Source organism: Phlebotomus papatasi, chromosome 1, assembly GCF_024763615.1.
Source record: "Phlebotomus papatasi isolate M1 chromosome 1, Ppap_2.1, whole genome shotgun sequence".
NCBI lineage: Eukaryota > Metazoa > Arthropoda > Insecta > Diptera > Psychodidae > Phlebotomus > Phlebotomus papatasi.
The window spans coordinates 83,650,651-83,668,342 of NC_077222.1; the positions used below are offsets into that span (position 1 = coordinate 83,650,651).

At 34.2% G+C, this 17,692-nt stretch overlaps 1 protein-coding gene across 2 annotated transcripts in view; it reads right to left on the minus strand.

Annotated features, from left to right (window-relative positions):
- LOC129810416 (apoptosis-stimulating of p53 protein 2) overlaps nt 1-17,692 on the minus strand; it is a 188,766-nt gene that overhangs the window by 130,277 nt on the left and 40,797 nt on the right. For both annotated transcript variants that reach the window (XM_055860880.1, XM_055860879.1), the window contains one exon: nt 16,963-17,007. In XM_055860880.1, coding sequence (XP_055716855.1) covers nt 16,963-16,992 — 30 coding nt within the window. In that variant the 5' untranslated portion in view covers nt 16,993-17,007. The remainder of the gene's footprint in view (nt 1-16,962; nt 17,008-17,692) is intronic.

A 17,692-nucleotide genomic window follows, 5' to 3' on the forward strand; every position in this document is an offset into this window, starting at 1 on the left:
CATTCAGTTTGTGCAAGCTTGAAAAATATTTTTATATCAAAGAAATGCAAAATTGCTTAATAATTACTCAACTGCAACCTATTTGAGTCAAATTACTTCTTGTTTATCAATTTTACGATTTTTAAGTTTTCCTTTTTAGTGATGGATCAAATCGGTAGATTACAATAGATGTGAATATGAGGGATCGTATCTAAAATGAAGTTTCCTGGAAAATATCTGAAAGAAGCAGTCTTCTATTTGCGATCGATGAATCTGAGTCAAGTTTGTGAATTTTGTTCCACCCACAAAAAGTGTCTGTTCAGCCTAAAAGATTTTTACTTAAATCTGATTCCTAATAACCCTTCTACCCTCTGTGATAGTAGTTTTTCAGAAAAGTGATATTAATTCTGCACAATCGTATGAAATATTGCACAGCAAAATTACAGTTTTTGACCTGTTTTTATTTTTTGCTTCCTGAAACTAGGAAAAAAGGATTAGACTCTCAATTTTTTCAGGAAAGATGGGATTTAAGGTTAGCTATTACAATATAAAGCCATATGTCAGATTCATAAAGGAATATGGGAGAAATATGAAGTGTCCGAAGGTAGCGTATATGCGAACGATCAAAGCCTCCCCCTAATCCGTCTCTCGCCTTAACTGATAAAAAACTGATGGAAATTTAGTCAAATAATTATTTTGATTATAATTATGTTAAGCCGTCTTTCGGCTTAAGTCGTAAGTGTGTCTAGGCCATTAGGCGGCATAAAGGGCCTTAGTCTCGATATTTGGATATACTGGAGCATAAACCATGAAAGATTTTTATATTTGAAAAGAGCTGAGATTGTAAAGAATCTCAGCTAATGTAGGGTCGAATGAACACCTTTTCAACAGGGAACCCATATTGACACTTTTGTCAAAATGTTGAAATTTATTTAATGTATCTAATAAATCGTAAGTAATATGGCGTTTTTTTTATTAATTCATGGTTTTCGATAAGGATAAATGTTCAAATTTCGTATTTCAAATGGTAACAGAGTAGGGTGTCACAAGGTCCTGACACGAGTTCTTAAAATGTCAATATGTGTTCCCTTCACCCTATACTTGTCAAGGCCACTAGGTGGACTTTAAGTAACCTTCGTTTTTTTTTTCAACATAATAGAAACCGGAATTGTTTAAAGCTTTTCCAAATACGATCTTAGGTCTACATAAATTCTTAAGAAAGTTCATAAGATGTATGCTGCTTGGTGGCCGAGAATTCCCTATAAGATATTGGATCTCCATCGCATTTCAACCACAAGGGAGGTTCATTTAGCCTAACCAAAATAAGAAGATAATAAAGAATAAAGGTTTGCCTCTTAGACCATTGACTGGGTTAACAATTGTCAAACAAGCCCAACACTATTATCTATAAAACATTTTTTTTAAAAATCGTTCTACGATATCCGGTCATCTATAGTATCTGGTGTTAACCTTTATCTATGCATCATATCAATAAAGGCATAAAAAACAAAATCAAAACTAAAACCCTCCGGAAAGATAAGCCCAGACATAAGCAGACATCATTTAAACCACCCTCAACCAACCTTTTTGTAGTATTTTGCAAATTTAACTCAGAAAATGAAATTTTTATCAAAGCATTAAATGCAGTATCTCTGGAAACAGTAAAAATTCGTACTCCAACGGACGTGGGAGTATCTGAAAAAGCGAAAGAGTTTGTTGGTGAGTTGCCAAATTGGCTGAACCCGCATGGAAACCACAAGGATTTTTCTCTTTGAACGGCAACTTCCGATAAGAGACTCATTTTTTCCGCCTCTCCCACACAAAAATTAATTTCCCTCCAACATCCGACATTATCCCCATACTGAGTAATATGAATTTTTCCACACGACTTCAAAGTCCTCTTCTTTTCGCCGCAATGTTTTCATATATAAGTTCCAAAAGACCGAGTAGCTACATCGGAGAAATTTGAATACCAGTCCCTAGTCAAAAGGAAGTTACTCCACCATGGCATAGTTCAAATATGGAAATTGGCATTTCGTCCTTCGTCACACATCCATTCTGCAAATAGATGAATTCAACCATTGAACCCCATCAGCGTGATTTTTTTCCCACCAGAGAAAACCCATACCTTTCAAATAAAAAACGGGACTATTGAGATGAAAATCTCCTTATTGGGATTCCCTTGACGGTGTCACATACACCACGTGCTTTGGATGGTATTAAATTTCTCAGGGCACTGCTTGTCTCCTCTCCATCGCTCCACATCAAATGCATCGTCATCGATGCGGGATAGTTTTGTGTGAAAGAACGGTAACAGTGGCATTCTCTATGGCAAAATAAGACAAGACAGCCACATTGCACAAAGAAAACCAATTGCAGTTGATGTTGAACAAAAAGCAAATTGATTTGGTGCAAAAGACGAGAAATGAGATTGGAGATCTCTTTTCTATTTCCTGGATTTAACTGTTAGAAGTAACTTGTAAGATTTCCATCACTTTGCTCTCTCAACCCAACATTTGGTGATGCGCTAAAAAAAGTTCTGACTGCTATTACAATGCATTTAGTTGATTAAAACTCGCTTTTCTACAGTCTCTTTCGACATGTCTTATCAGGCTTCTGTACGATAAATTATTCTACAAAACAGGATCCATCATCTCAAGGCACAGAATCCATCACGATCATCAAATTTATTATTGGTCTTACAATAGGTTCAGATAATAAAGCTCTCGTTCCAAGAAACAGTAATTGTTCAATGTTCAAATTGCTTTTAGTTCATTAGAAATTTTTGGAGATCCCTTTTAGCGATCTTAATCAACGCAATCTTCGTTGTTTGGTCATTTAGATGCTTTGCAAAAATTCCCTGTTTTTATATTTTCAAGGGATTATTTTAAACAACTTTTTGAATTTATCAGACTCTGATACTTTTATATGGGTCACGTAAAGGGATCACTTTTCTAATTACAGTGTCGGCCATAAGTTTCTTGACAAATCCATGTGCGAGAAACCAGGTGGGAAAAATTATAAAAAAAAATTTCTAAAGCTTTTCTTTTGCAATTGAATTGCTTGTACATTAATTAATTTTATTTCATATCAAAAGTAATTGTTTTCTCACAATTGTGCTTTTTTCATAAGCCAAAAGTTTCTTGACACATTTTCATAACTTAGAATTTTCTCCGTATGCTCAAGACTGATTCTTAAAAGATCCTCGGAATCAACTCCGATCACAGAAGCTGTCCTTTGCCAAAAATCGTCCTATAGGTTGACTCAGTAGGAAACATCTACTAAGGAATTTCCTCTTGTAGCTGCAGTTATAGGTACAGCTGCATTGCTGTTAATTTTCCATTAAAAAGGCGACTAGTTCCTCACTTGACATAGTATTTTATATATAATTAATTCTTTATTATCTTATCTCCCGAAGTATATGCTTAACTGTTGATCTCTTTAGTGATTGAATTAATATATATTTCAAAATAAGCTTTTATTTTAGATTTTGCTACACGAACTCCTCAGAAAGAGCAGTATATAATCCCTCGATTTTGAGTTATATATATATTTTGATTCCTTACCCCTAAGGAGCCGTGTTTTGGTAGAATTTTGGAAATCTGAAGTTTCGAATTTTTGACATCAAGCTATTTTTTCGTCTATGTGTTTGGCCATTATCACGCCTAAAGCCGAAACGGTTAGAGATGGAGATTTGGGTCCTTCGATCACACCCCCATAACTCGATCCTCTGGGACCATTAGCATGTCCCTCATTTTCCCTCCACCTCTTCTGCTCTTTTCCTCCAAAACCATGTGTTTTTGGGATTGTTCAACAATCCTTCGAGCGGTTTTTTTTTCATTTCTAGATATGTTTTAGATATTACCTAGGTGAACATTTCCGCCTTCCATTTCGTCCAAATACCGTTGAACTATTCCTAATAATTCCTTTGGGGATCTCAGTGGCGCAACAGGCAAGAGAGTTGGCTCTTGGGCTGTGAGATCTCTGACTCGACTGTCACAGCTGCGTGTTCGAGTCCCGCCCGGTGCAAGCAACTGAATGTCGAGAAAAGGGCATTTTTCACTGTGTTAAAACGTAATAAAATGCACCACCTCTGCCCAAAAACCTTCAGGAGCACGGAAGAAGCATTCACTACGGGGAAAGCGTTCTTGGATGATCTACAATCAGCAGATTCTTCCAACACGAGTCACATTGTAATGAATTGTGTGTAGGTTTTTATATTTTAACTCTGCTGGTTCGGCTAATTTGCATCTTTTCTTTTTTACTTTTTTTCATGTTTTTTTTACAGCCTGGTTCGTATATTGTGGTATTCTGTTTGGTGTTTATATTTAAATTTTCTCTTTTTCTGGTGTCCTATTCATGGGTTTCGTTTTTATTCTCTCTCTGCTGTGTTTTTTTTTGGGTTTTTTCCCTTCGTGGTTCGTTCTTCATTAATTTATTATTATCATTAATATTTTTATTATAATTTTTTTTTACCCTCTATGCCAAACGGCTGCCACAGCCTGGCCTTGTCTCTTGATTGAGTGGACATTTCCTGACATTCTTATTTAATGCTTCTTATTTAATGAAAGATCTGCAAACAAATAATGTTACTTTGGCTTATACAACCCGTGATAGAGCTTTTCCATCGTTTTGGCTCTTGAGGTTGGTCACCAACGCTAAGACGGCGATGGCCGCAGGGAAGGTTGGAAATGTCACAATCAAGATGAAGAATAAATACAAATACAAATAAAAATACAATTCATTGTAATACCAAATAAAGTGTCTCGATACGATTAATAATAATTCCTAATAACGATTTTTCAAGGTCGAGTGTTATAAAGGCACTAGAGAGCGCATTTATCAACCAAATGGGGTCATATTTAGGCACGTTCTGAACCAGTAAAGAACCGGTTCATAACCGATAACTAATTTTTATCCGAAATTCAATTATATCACTCATGAGTTATTTTGAACAATGTTTTGAATAATTTATGATTCGGTTCCAATCGGTTGAAAACTGATAAACTGTAAATGATGCGAAAGTATTTTTTAAGTGTAGCATCTAAGTCATGAGTTCGAGCACTTCGAAAAGACTGGGATGCTTTGCCACTCCTTTTTATTTCAGTTATACTGAGTACACTTCAAAGAAGGTTTCTTTTAATCCAAAGTGTTTTAATGAAAAGCATCCTTTTGAGTCATGACTCTCTAAGAATTATCCTCGGTGAAATTTTTATTTTTTGTTGTCCAGTAAACTTTAATGCTTTTAATTCAACATTGTGAAATTTACAAAACCATCGCTTTATAATAAAAAATACAATTTCTGCAAATTTTGTGTTTGACAGAACTAAGATTCATTTATGGATGTTGTACCGCAATATTACCCAGAAATTGTTTTTTAATCGTTGGAGAAGATATATTGAAGTAAGTGTATAAAAAATGAAAATTTCAAAACAAAATACTCAACATTGAAATTACGAATGAATGTAGGGGAGACAGGGGCAAAACTTGTCAAAATGCATATTTAATTCTTTCATGAGCTCTGAGAAAACTTAAACGTTTTATAATGAGCATATTCTTATAGGAAATTTACTGCTCTACAACATTCTACAAGACTATTTTCCTCTATCTCGAAAGAAATATGATTTTCGAATTATTTTCTAAAAGTCGATTTTGTGTAGATTCTCAAAATTGCTGGGGCAAATTTTGTCAGTCTTCGGATAATTTGTGACGTTTTACTCTCGCAAACGTTAAAAATATCAAATAGGCATATTTTTATAGGAAAGTTATTCCTTTACAACTTTGTCAAAGATAATTTTTCTCTATCTTAACGAGTAATGTACTTAAATTGAGCTAATCAGTATTGATATTTTCTGTAAGCCAAATATTCCAAAAATAGGGCTCAAAATTTCAATATTTTTTATTTTACATAATCCTTCATCGAATTCCTTAAAACTTTGTAAGTTTAAGAAGGTTCATGAAGGCTATCTATAATAAAAATTTCAAGCCTCAGCCTCTTTTATTTTAGAAAATAGTGAATATTGAAATTTTCGTTTTGACATATTTTGCCCCAATCTCCCCTACTTCTTCCTTTTCACAACCATTGAACCTTGCAGAATTTCGGTTAGTTCTGAATACCACGACTGAACAAAATTTCAAGATTTAAATATAAGTAGACAATTTTTCTTAAACTTTTTATCATTTTGAAAAACAAATCAAGTAAAGTATTTATGCTGTTCTTTTCTAACTTTCTTGAGTTGGAACTTCTTGTTTGAAAAAGAATTCGAGATCTGTCTGAGAATTTTTGTAATTTGATGTCATATTCTAAATCCCATTGGATTGGCTTCCACTCAGACAAAGTGAGTCCCTTCCAAAAGTAACATGAAAGCCGGGGACAATGAAAACCGCAGAATTTGTGGGGCTTCCATCTACTCATTGTTACTTATGGAATGGATAGAAAGAGAATCTCACGTGCTCATTTCCATGTCTTTCCATTTTGACTTTATCCAAAAGGTACTCCTGTATGGACAATTTTCAATTAGGAATGAAATTGTACACTTCAACACACGCCAAAGAGTGTCAAATTTCCATTCTCGGTCAAAAGGATAAACTTGGTATGATTCAGAACAATGTATATAGTATCAAACTTCCACTTCTGACGGAGTGGAAATGAAATAAAGTCATGAGGTGGAACAAAATGTAATTGACACAATTTCCAGGGTATTCAGGTTCAAATGGAACCAGAGATTTCATACAGGACAATTTACACAAGTGCTTTTTCAGTTTTCATCACTCTTTGTCATATGGAGACATATGGAACTCTCTTTGACCAATGTTTCATCGTTAAATAACTCATATGATGAAAAAAAATGCTAATAATTTAATTAAATTAATCAATACTGTGGTTTTTTTTTAGTGTACGGTTCTCTGACGGAAGCTTCGATTGCCAAAAAACAAAATTATGAAAATTATCGTTTTTAGAAGAATACTCGCATTTTTCTCAGCAATTTACATCAATGATGAAAGATCCATTAAAAAGTTATTCACCGTGATATGAATGATGAGTTTATTCACTGAAAAGACTAATATTGCACAAGAGTTTGTTTTTTTTTATAATACACTCTCAAAAAACATAAAACGATTGTATAAATTCCATTTGTGGATTTTTGTCATTGATTAGGACAGCTAAAAAAAGCTCAAAAGATTGAAGTGCAAATTCAGTAGAAGTCCCCAGAGAGCTTCGTATATTATCTATCAAAGTATTGATCCACATGTAGAGAATATTTAAATGAAATTGATGAGCTCCAGGGAAAGAAAAATACACGGGAAAATTTATACAGAAGCTGGAAAAAATGTTCCTTGGGTCTTCATGGATAATTAAAAATCAATTAACATAGTGCAATGTCGCTGAAAATTCTCCTTTTTGTGTTCATTATCCTGAAAAATTTCTGCATTCATCTAATAAAATGAATTTCTCTCGGAAATCCATCTTTTATGGACTTTTTCATTTACTTCTTTAAACATTGGGATATGGTGGTATGATGAAAAGTTTCCATCTTTTTAGACCATGGATGTATGAAGAGTGTATAAGATGAAGTCTTTTGTATGTTATTTGTACAGAGATATATAAACGTTATACTGAGGGTTTAACGATTATTGTGTGTAGCTCGTTGAGAATACAGAAAATTCTTCAAGGTTCTCAATGGGATGGGAAATCCTTCTGTTATATTGAGCCCGAACGTGAACTAAGAACTTCTCAATACGCCCAATTTGATATCATCCATTATTTAATCCACATAAGCAATTTCATTTTATTTTATTTCACTTCCCCGCCCAACAAAAAGCTCACCAGGCGACAACTGAGCTTTTACTTCCACAGATATATCTATATATATACATATGGCATGGCGTTTAAGGACGAATGAATTCCCCCAATATGCCAACCCATCTACAATAACATTTTAAGTATAGTGAGAATATTGGAGGCAATTTATCACTCTTTCTCTTTTCCAATTCTTTTACCCCAAAAGTACCCTCAATATTTTCCCTTTTAACCCCACAGAATCACACATTCTATACTCATTTCTAGCCACCACAAAAGCTACCAACACTTCCACCACAATTCAACGGCATGTTTGTCTGTTTTCCATGAGGAAAATCATCCATCCAACCATTTCATTCCTGGGAAGTTCCCATCTTCAAAATCGAAAATCACAAGAATCAAACAGTCAAGGGTAGGAAAAAAAGTACACAGGGTTTGTTTCGCCTACACTCAATTCATCTTGTTCTTTTCCATCCATTTCAACTAAAGGACGTACATTGTAAATATTTTGTTAGGGATCTTTCAAATTCGGAATGCTGTAAGATTGTCATTTTTTGCTCAAAATAAATTTAATTTAAGATATTGTGAGATTCTGTTTTATTTTACTTCAAAAATTCTCATATCACTTTCTTCAAAGATACTCTGAATTATTAAACTTTAATTGAGACAATTGAATAGGGGAAAGCACGCTACTTTCGAACAACTCAAATTTCAAACGACTCAATTATTTTTTCAATGTTCTGAATCTTCCTTATATCCTGATGCATTTGACCCTTGGCTCATATCAGGAAATTTGAGGCATGATTGAACTAGTTAATAAAATTTAATAATGGGCCAAATTTATTAAGAACATATTGAAGAAATTAAGTTATTTGAAGCTTGAGTTGTCCGAAGGTAACGCACTTTCCCTTATGTAAGCCCATATGGGGGGGGCTCACCTAAATAAAAATACAAATTTAGAAGGAAATTGAAGAACTGAAGGTGCCACCGATTTTTCACCTCATGACAATGAACCATCCACGGCGACTGATGCTCACTCACTGAAGACTGAGGACATTTACCTAACAATAAAAGCCCCAAAAGCAACCTTTCAGCACCCATAAGGATGATAGGGATTGGGCGTGTCAAAGGAATGAAGGATTAGGATTGGTGGGTTATGGCCGTTGACTGGGTTGACATGTGTCGAATAGGCCACACGCTCTACACTTATTCAATTAATTTTCTTTATTAAAACCAAAAAATTAAAAAAAAAAGACAATTCAAATCGATTTCTTTTATCTGAATGATAAAATAAAACGAAAAGGATTTAAAGAAAAAAATCCAAGATCGATCAATTATTCAGGACAAAAATCTTCTTGAAATATTTGAGAAAGTTCATCCCTCTTAAGATGCCCAAGAAGTTAACCTCTTTTCACAGCAATTATTGACTTTTCACTTGGAATTTCACCCCTAAGGACCATTGGGAGTTAATTTGGAGAATCATGGTGATTGAAAGGGTGTGATTAAATAAGCTCTTCAACTTGGCCAGAATGGAGCCAAAACCGCTAGAACCAAATGCAAAAACTTCCCCTCATGATCTGCTTTGTGGAGTGTTTTTTTTTATTTCTCCTATGTTCATCGCAGAGAAAGACTCCATTGGGGTACCAATCTCATCAAATATTGAGAGGCATTTTCCAGAATGTGTGCATGGTATTAAAGTGAAAGCTCTCTTAAATTTTATCCTCTCAATGGGGGCTCATTTGAACGTGTTACAGCCGCAAATACTACTCTCTCGGGGAATAGGACTGAATGCGACATTTGTGGGAATGGAGCTCAAAGCCATCCTCATAATTTACCCACTCATTGACTCACTCACTTTTTTTTCCTTAAAGTCTGCAGAGTATTTTAGAGAGGGGGATTTATTTAATTTTCCACTCATTCACAGTAAAATTGACTCAATTTGAGGTTTTGAGGGCTCTCGAATAAAAAAAAGGACGAACACACACTCCCCAAGCGACAAAGCAAATTTAACCGATGATGTGGTATCTATAAAATCTTTAGTACATGCAATTGAAAGTTTGCGGTATGGAATTGGAAATAGAATAAAAGACTAGGAAAATTGTCGAGTTCATGCGGAAGAAAGAAAAACTACAAGTCCTCTGACAAAAACATCTCTACCGATTACATATAGTTCCCAGCAATTTTCATCTCTAGATGCCATTTGTGCAGCATTCGTGGCGAAATCATGTGGAAAATTAATCTAGCACAGCATTATTGTACTGCAATTTAGTATAAATGTCACTAGCATAGCATTCTCTTCCTCCAACATCCACACTCTGTGAGATCCTCATCACTCATGAATTATCATTTGAGTGTTCATCAGATTGGCAACATAGAATCATTTGTGGTGACCGCATAGTAAAACATACGTATCGAAAGGGGTTACCCACTTCATTTACTATTGTACTACCAGCTCCACTAATCAAAATCTCCTCCATTTTATGCCCTTATGAATATTATACACCCCCAAGTGATTTCATTTGCACGCACAATGGGATAAATATTAGAAAACACTATACGACTCATACAATACAAAGTGTCCTGAATTCGAATCCCCTTTAGATATATTTACCAGAATTTTGGATATATCAGAAAATATCTGTTATTTTTAACGTGTTCAAAACTCGAACAGTACGCTTCACAGAAATATTCAGTGAAGAAAAAATAATTTACACATTTAAAGAGTAAAAAATAATTGGCTCTTCATTACGATTTACATTGTAAATTTACGCAAATGTTTATGTTATGTTTACTGGTACAAATTTATGTAATGTCTACACTACACATTTTATCTACATTTTTATGTAATTTTACAGAAATTGTGTAATAAGTGTGTAAAACATACATAAAAAAAATGTGTACGGATAAGACGTAAAAAAATATTTAGGACGGTTTACGAGTATATTCCTAATTCCGAAAGTTCATGAAAGCTGCCGAGTTTCACAGTGAATTCCAGGATTACCAAGGATTCTTCTTAGCATTCTGATGGATTTATGTTATTTCATCAAGTTTCATCGTATTTCTGAACGATTTCAGTTAAGGGAAGTCTTTCAGGTTTTACACACGGTTTCCAATATTCTTTTAATAAATATGACCTAATTTTTTCAGGAAATGCGTAACTTAATACCGGTTTCTAAAATATGCAAAAGATAGGTCAGATTCATTAACGGAATATGGGATAATATACAATGTTCGAAGCCACAATGTGTGCGAAGCCTGAAGTTTCTCCCCTACTGTCACGGGTTTTAGAAGTGTTAGTGCCAAAAGTTTGTTGCCCAATGTATGTCCGGGAAACCAGTTGGGATAAATGATAGAAAATAATACTTTTTAAATTTTCCTTTTTACAAATGAGTTGCCAGTAATAAGTAGATCTTATTTATGTATTTTTTTAAAGTAGTTCATTTTATTTCATATATACATTTTTTTCCAAAAGTTGATAATTTTTCATGGGTCAAAAGTTTGTTGCCTCATTTGAAAAGTAATTCAAAATGATCAAAAACGTGCGACTGAATTAATGTAATCCGATTATATTTTGAAATCAATATATTTATATAAAAATGACGATAAAATAATAAGAAATATTGTGTTTTTGTATTATTTTTAAATTATGTCAAAAATGGCAAGTTATAAGAAGTTCAAAGTATGGAAATCGTCCAGAGACATTGCCGGAATGAACCTGCGTTGTCAATTGCCAAATTTTATGGACAATCACGACAGAATATATATAAAATCATCAAAATTTATGGTAAAGAGGCACCCGTATATCTGAAAAACACTAATGGCAGACCCAGGCTGTCGACTCAGAGGATTGATAACCGCATTTTAGGTATATCTGATTGTAATCCCATGATATCTGGGCAAAAAATTCAGTATTAGTTGGTTACAGAAGGAACACAGCCTATGTAACCAAAATCAATGGCAAATTGAAAGAAAGTGGTAAGAATGGTAGATTGACTTGCAAGATTCTCTCGAAGTTTGCTGTTTTAAATTAAAAACTTTAGAAATGTGGAAATCCACCATTTGTCTCTCAAATGATATAACTTCAAAATATAAGAGAATTAAAAGAAGTTAGTTGCGCGTATTTGACCACTTTGAGGAAGTTTTATAAGTGTGTCAAGAAACTTTTGGCCGATGAATAATGAGCAACTTCGGGAAAACAAATATTGTTATATGAAACAAAATTAATTAAAAAATATTAAAATACACAAGATGAGATGAGATTACAGACAACTCATTTGTTAAAACAAAAATTTAAAAAAAAAAGTTATTTTTTTATTCTTTCCAACTGGTTTCTCGGACATAGATTTGTCAAGAAACTTTTGGTCGACACTGTACTTACTCTATCCTAGCTTCCACGCTTAGCTTACCAAGGGCAGGAGCCTCTCGACATTTCATTTTTCCATACATTTTTGCATAGAGGCACTGAAGACTATTGGCAAGTTTTTTCCTAAAGAGAATTAACTTATCAGTCTGATATATATTTCAAAATTGTGCATCAAGAGCTATCTAAAAATACATATTTCATAATGCTCGCCGAAATAATACAAGAACTACGAGGAAATTTGTTTAAGTCGCGATGCAATATCTGCAAAATTTTTACAAGGAAAAGTGAAAAAATATCTTCACTTTTTATTAGGCTTGATATGGGCCCCTGCCAAGGGTTTGCTAGAGTTAGTTGAGATGTGACACCATTATAGTATTATCTTGTAGTAAATGAACCTGGCACTTCATTTACGAATTATCAGAATACCTGGCGGATTTTCATTCTGCACATTCTTAAAGAAAATTAATCGCTTTATAATTTTTGCAAACCCCATTTCCTCATTTCTAAGGTCGATTTAAAATTGGATTTGTTATGCATTTCCATGTGTAAAAGAAAAAGTAATAAATTGGTCAGACAAGAACTGACGGAAGAAAAACATGGATTTTTGGAGACTGATTTCTCCCTTTCTCAAGTATGAAAATAACATAGACAAATCGGTTCTTGGGTTTTCCACCTTCGTTTATCTCCTTACAATACTTTATCATCATGCCGGTCAAATGCCCGGAAACAATCTCACCATCCATAAGTGGTACAACACGATTTATAATAGGAAACATTGAAGAAGTGCCCCTACTGTTTGATGGTGCTCCTGGCCCAAGGACAGGGTAATTCTCAAGATAGTACAAAAGGATGAGAATTGTTTTTGGGTACAACTACATATAGCAGGAATATGAGGAATATCCTATAAATTGCACTTTGTGCATCTGATTCAATTCCTTACACTGGATTTAATAGTTTAATCTGAATACTTCAGGATACAAGATGGTACTTCAGCGAAAGATTGAGCGTAATACTATATCTAACCCCCCGCCAGAGGGCAGTGCACCCTCATGAGTAGATGTGTCATTTTAAATTATTGTATTATTTATGAATTCAAGCTTATCGATGTATATTCTTGAGCATTGCACCAGTTCAAATGGTATTTGAAAAATTTCCATCAGAATGTACGAACCCCTTTTGACGAATGTTGAACAGGATGTCAAACACCGTGTGCAAAATGCATGGAAAATTGAAACAATTCACAATATAACGGTCGCTCTAATGTTCATGGATATAATGTGAAATTCTCCACAAGATCCAGTGAGGGAGAGGAAAAGGGGAAAATGTAGAGAAAAGATTCCATTGCGATTAGCCGCGTGCAACGCTTCATTGCAGCGTATCGGATGACAAAGCATATGGAAGTTGCAAAATACACTAGCTGTGATTTAAAAGAAGTGAATGGGATGGGATGGAGAAAAAAAAGACCGTGCGGTTGGGAGAAAAGAGGGATTTTGCAATCACCTATGAGATATGATTTCCGCTACTATCTCTTGGGAGTTCAAAGTGGATCAGCTTCTTGGGTTGGAAAATACCGCCATACACTGGAGGAATCTTGAGTCATCAATCACAATGAAATTAGAAACGCACAAGTCAATTGAGTTGAATCTCTCGTGAACAAATAAAATAACCACAATATCCCCCGCTCCCATTGGTATGTATAGGGTGAAGTAACATGAAAGCTCATGTGGAAAATTGAGTTAATTAAACTTGGGGAGGGAATTGTGCAATTTTCACCCACTTCGCGGTACCAATCTTACCCAACAGTTCAATAGTTAAATATACACAGAGCTTATTCGTCACGGTGTTACCTGATTTCGCGCCAAATTTCTCGTACAAAATCACCCGGAAACTTGCAATTAGACGGCAATATCATCTCCCCAAGGGTAATCACTGAAGATTCTTCAAGTACCTTTGAAGTCATTTGTGATACTTTCTCACCTCTTGACGTGAGAGAACAAATTAATGAACCTTATGCTTCATGCTATTTACACAAAGGCATTAAACTTTCCATTCAATTAACCCCTTTTCTATGGAGCATTCCTATCACATCGTGGCATTTTCGGTGATATTACCGGTGATGGAATTATTCACACAGTAGATATCTTTGATCATGGATAGTTATTGTATTTCTCTTGCTGGATATTTCCAAAATTTCATGATATTATGATGAAGTTTACTTTATACATCATTGAGAAACTCAAGTAGGTTCAATTGATTTAAAAGTGATCTGATCACTCAAGCTAACACTAAAAGACCATCCCATATTCCATGGAGCTTTTTGTGTTTATACCCATGCTCCATTAACATTGTAGATGGGAGTTTTCGGATATAAGCGATATTTTTAAGGTTGCATAAGCATTTCCTAGACATTCCAGACACCATCGATTGCCAGAGATAAAAAGACATTAATGAATAATTCATGTTTATAGAGCTCCTTCTGAGGTATTTCGAAGGTACTTGAAGGAGTGCACTTTACCACATTGAACTCTCTTCTCTCGCTCTCCAGGCATTCCTGCAAAACTCATAAAGCTCACCGGAAACCACTCAAGCCGATCCATATGGTGTTGTGCAGTGCAAAGCTGCATTCAACTGTTTTGGGATGAAATCCCTCATGTAGGGGGTTATCATGAGCTTTTCACCGGTATTATTATCGATGGCTCAAATTGGAGAGTATCGAAAAGACAAAAGTTTAGTACCTCCTATATATATATTTGTATATATGCAGCCGTATAAAATTTATGAAAATGAATGACAATAGTTGACAACGGGGAATTTAATGCGAAATCATTCCTGGGGGAAGAGGGATTAATTGGATTTGCTTTATGGCTCTGTGGTCAGTTCTCATATTACTCCTGTAATCTGTACAACCTACTCCCACATTGAGGGTGTAGGAGTGGGAAAATGAAATGGTCATTCGGTATCATAATTTCTTAACCACATTATTTACCTGTGCTTTAACCTCTCTCTCTCTGAAATTTACCACATAATCATATATTTAAGGGACCTCTTGCCACAAGTATAAAACATTTCAACAAAGCTTTAGGCAGGATATATAAATATCAAGAAAAATAGATGAAAAATATCTTAACGGAGGGCAATGTCTAAAAAATCCCTCAGTATAAAGTCCTGATGACGGAGATGTATTAAGAGAAAAAAATATATACCTGAAAATATACCTTCGAGATAGATGATATTTTCAATGTTCTGGAAGTGTTAGCATTAAAATGCTCTAGAGCCCATAGCATTAAAATTTGTGGCGGTCATAATCGTAGAAATTGCAATCATTACAATGAATAATACAGAAGAACTGTCCAATGGTATGCTGGTAAAAGGTATATATATATAGAAGATGAGACTCACCGGGGAATTTTGATGCTACAATATTAACATAATATTACGACTTTACATTTCTACTCCCGGAGCTATACATAGTATTAGGTAGGGCTTTTAGGAAAAGTGAAAAAGCTCCATGGAGAAAAACACAAACGACAAATGTGCTCAACACGCACCTTTTTGCACGTCATTTGTTCCACCAGTAACTCTAAATTCATTCCTTGGGGTTAATTATGTCACACAGTGAAAATGCTCAAAACTCACTGAATCATCGGACAACAGGCAGATTCCTTGAGTTAATAATTACTCAAGGCTTTTGTAACAGGGTTTGCTCATTTAAGGATACAACATTTTCACTACAAATTTACCAAGAAAAAAATTCTACAGTGTCTTATATGGTCCTTCGAACCGCATGTGCGAGACAATTTTTCTAAGACTTAGGTAAGATTGTATATCCTATAATTGTCTCTTATTTCTATAATCATTTTATATGCTTTTAAATTCATTTTAAAAACTGCACACCGGACCGATGTACTAAAGTCAAAGAGTTAGTTTCCGTTTAAAAAAAAAAACGAAAAAAAAACTAAATGAATTTATGATTCTTAACTTGGCTTTAACCTCACAAAAAATACTCTAAAAACAACTCTCGTACAATTAGGGTAGTAATTGCACGAAAAAAAATCCTCTTTTGTATTTTAATTATGCAAAAGAGCTGAAAATTTATAATGTTGTACTTTAAAGTCTTTGGAGAGTAATGAAATGTCTCACAATATCATCTGGCATAATCCCATGAACATTGTCTTTTTAATGTGCTATTGAGAAGCTTCTGTCTTTTTCTGTGATTTGACTGTGGCAACAAGGATAGGTGGGTTTGTAAGACAATAGCAAATGAATATTTATTTAAACGCTGTGTCGACGAACAAACAATTATGAAAAAAAATTTGATCACAATCATCAACAATGGATCAATTTTACATATAACGAAACTCTATAATCTCCCTCATTCGTCCCATTTGATTGAAACTTGAACGAAAATCGTGTGCTTTGTGAAGAAATTCGTGGCTCAAGATAATTCCATTGACTTTTTCTCTGGAAGTTGCACAAGATATTGCATAAAATAATTGACATAATCACAAAATATCGAAGATTTTTTTCATAATGTATTTTTCTGAATGCCTATTTCATCGGATACTTTACAAAATCTTCAAGATAATATGATGATCAGATATCAACGGAAATTGAGTCATCAATCACATCAAGTAATTAAAGAGAACCTATTTTATGGTACTTTGACGTCTTTATAGCCGTCTTTTTTTTAATTCTAATTTATGTTCTTCCATGAGTCTAGAGGATCAGTGCTCATTGGGAATGGAAAATAATGGTATTGAATTAAATGGGGGGCATGTGTTCATATACATATAAAAAAAAGCATAGCAAAAACACTCACAATTTCGTCAAAGTGATTCGGCTCCTTCATACCATGACGCGATCCCTGAAACAGAACAGAAAAGTGTTAAAAGTTTATTTTCTCATAACATGGGAGGCAACAAAATCAATTATAACTCTTCTGTAAATGACACATTCACACATGCAAATCATAACTGAGCATAAAGTTTTACATATTTGTTTTTTGCCAATATACGTGATTCTTTTGATTTAGAAATTCTCAGAAGACTATTATTGCTCGAAACGCAAAGAAAAAACAATACTACAACAATTTATTGATTTTGAGTTAAGAATGTACTTCAGCTGTAATATATATGTATATTAAAAGTATGTCTGCTCTTACCGAGTTAATAAAAAACTGTCGATAAAAGTTATCGATTTACACTTTCAATAATCGCCCTTCCATTAGCATCATAACGCCCGAAGTTAATTATTTTCTTTAAATTATTCAAAATTAGTGGTGAATTAATACAAGGTGGTGCAGTTCAAGTTCTGAATTGCAAATTTGCTTTCAGGATTGATTAACAAAAAGATTTTATACTAAATCAAAGTCTGGTTAAAACTGACTTAGGGGGAAGTGGGGCACCTTTGAATTGGGGCACCTTTAAAATTCGGTTTTTTTTTCTCCTATTTTTAAATGAAACTGGACTTTACCATAATATAATTTAGTTAACTTTAACTGAAGCTGAAATTGCATGATGAGAGGATTCAGTTCTATCATGAGAAATACG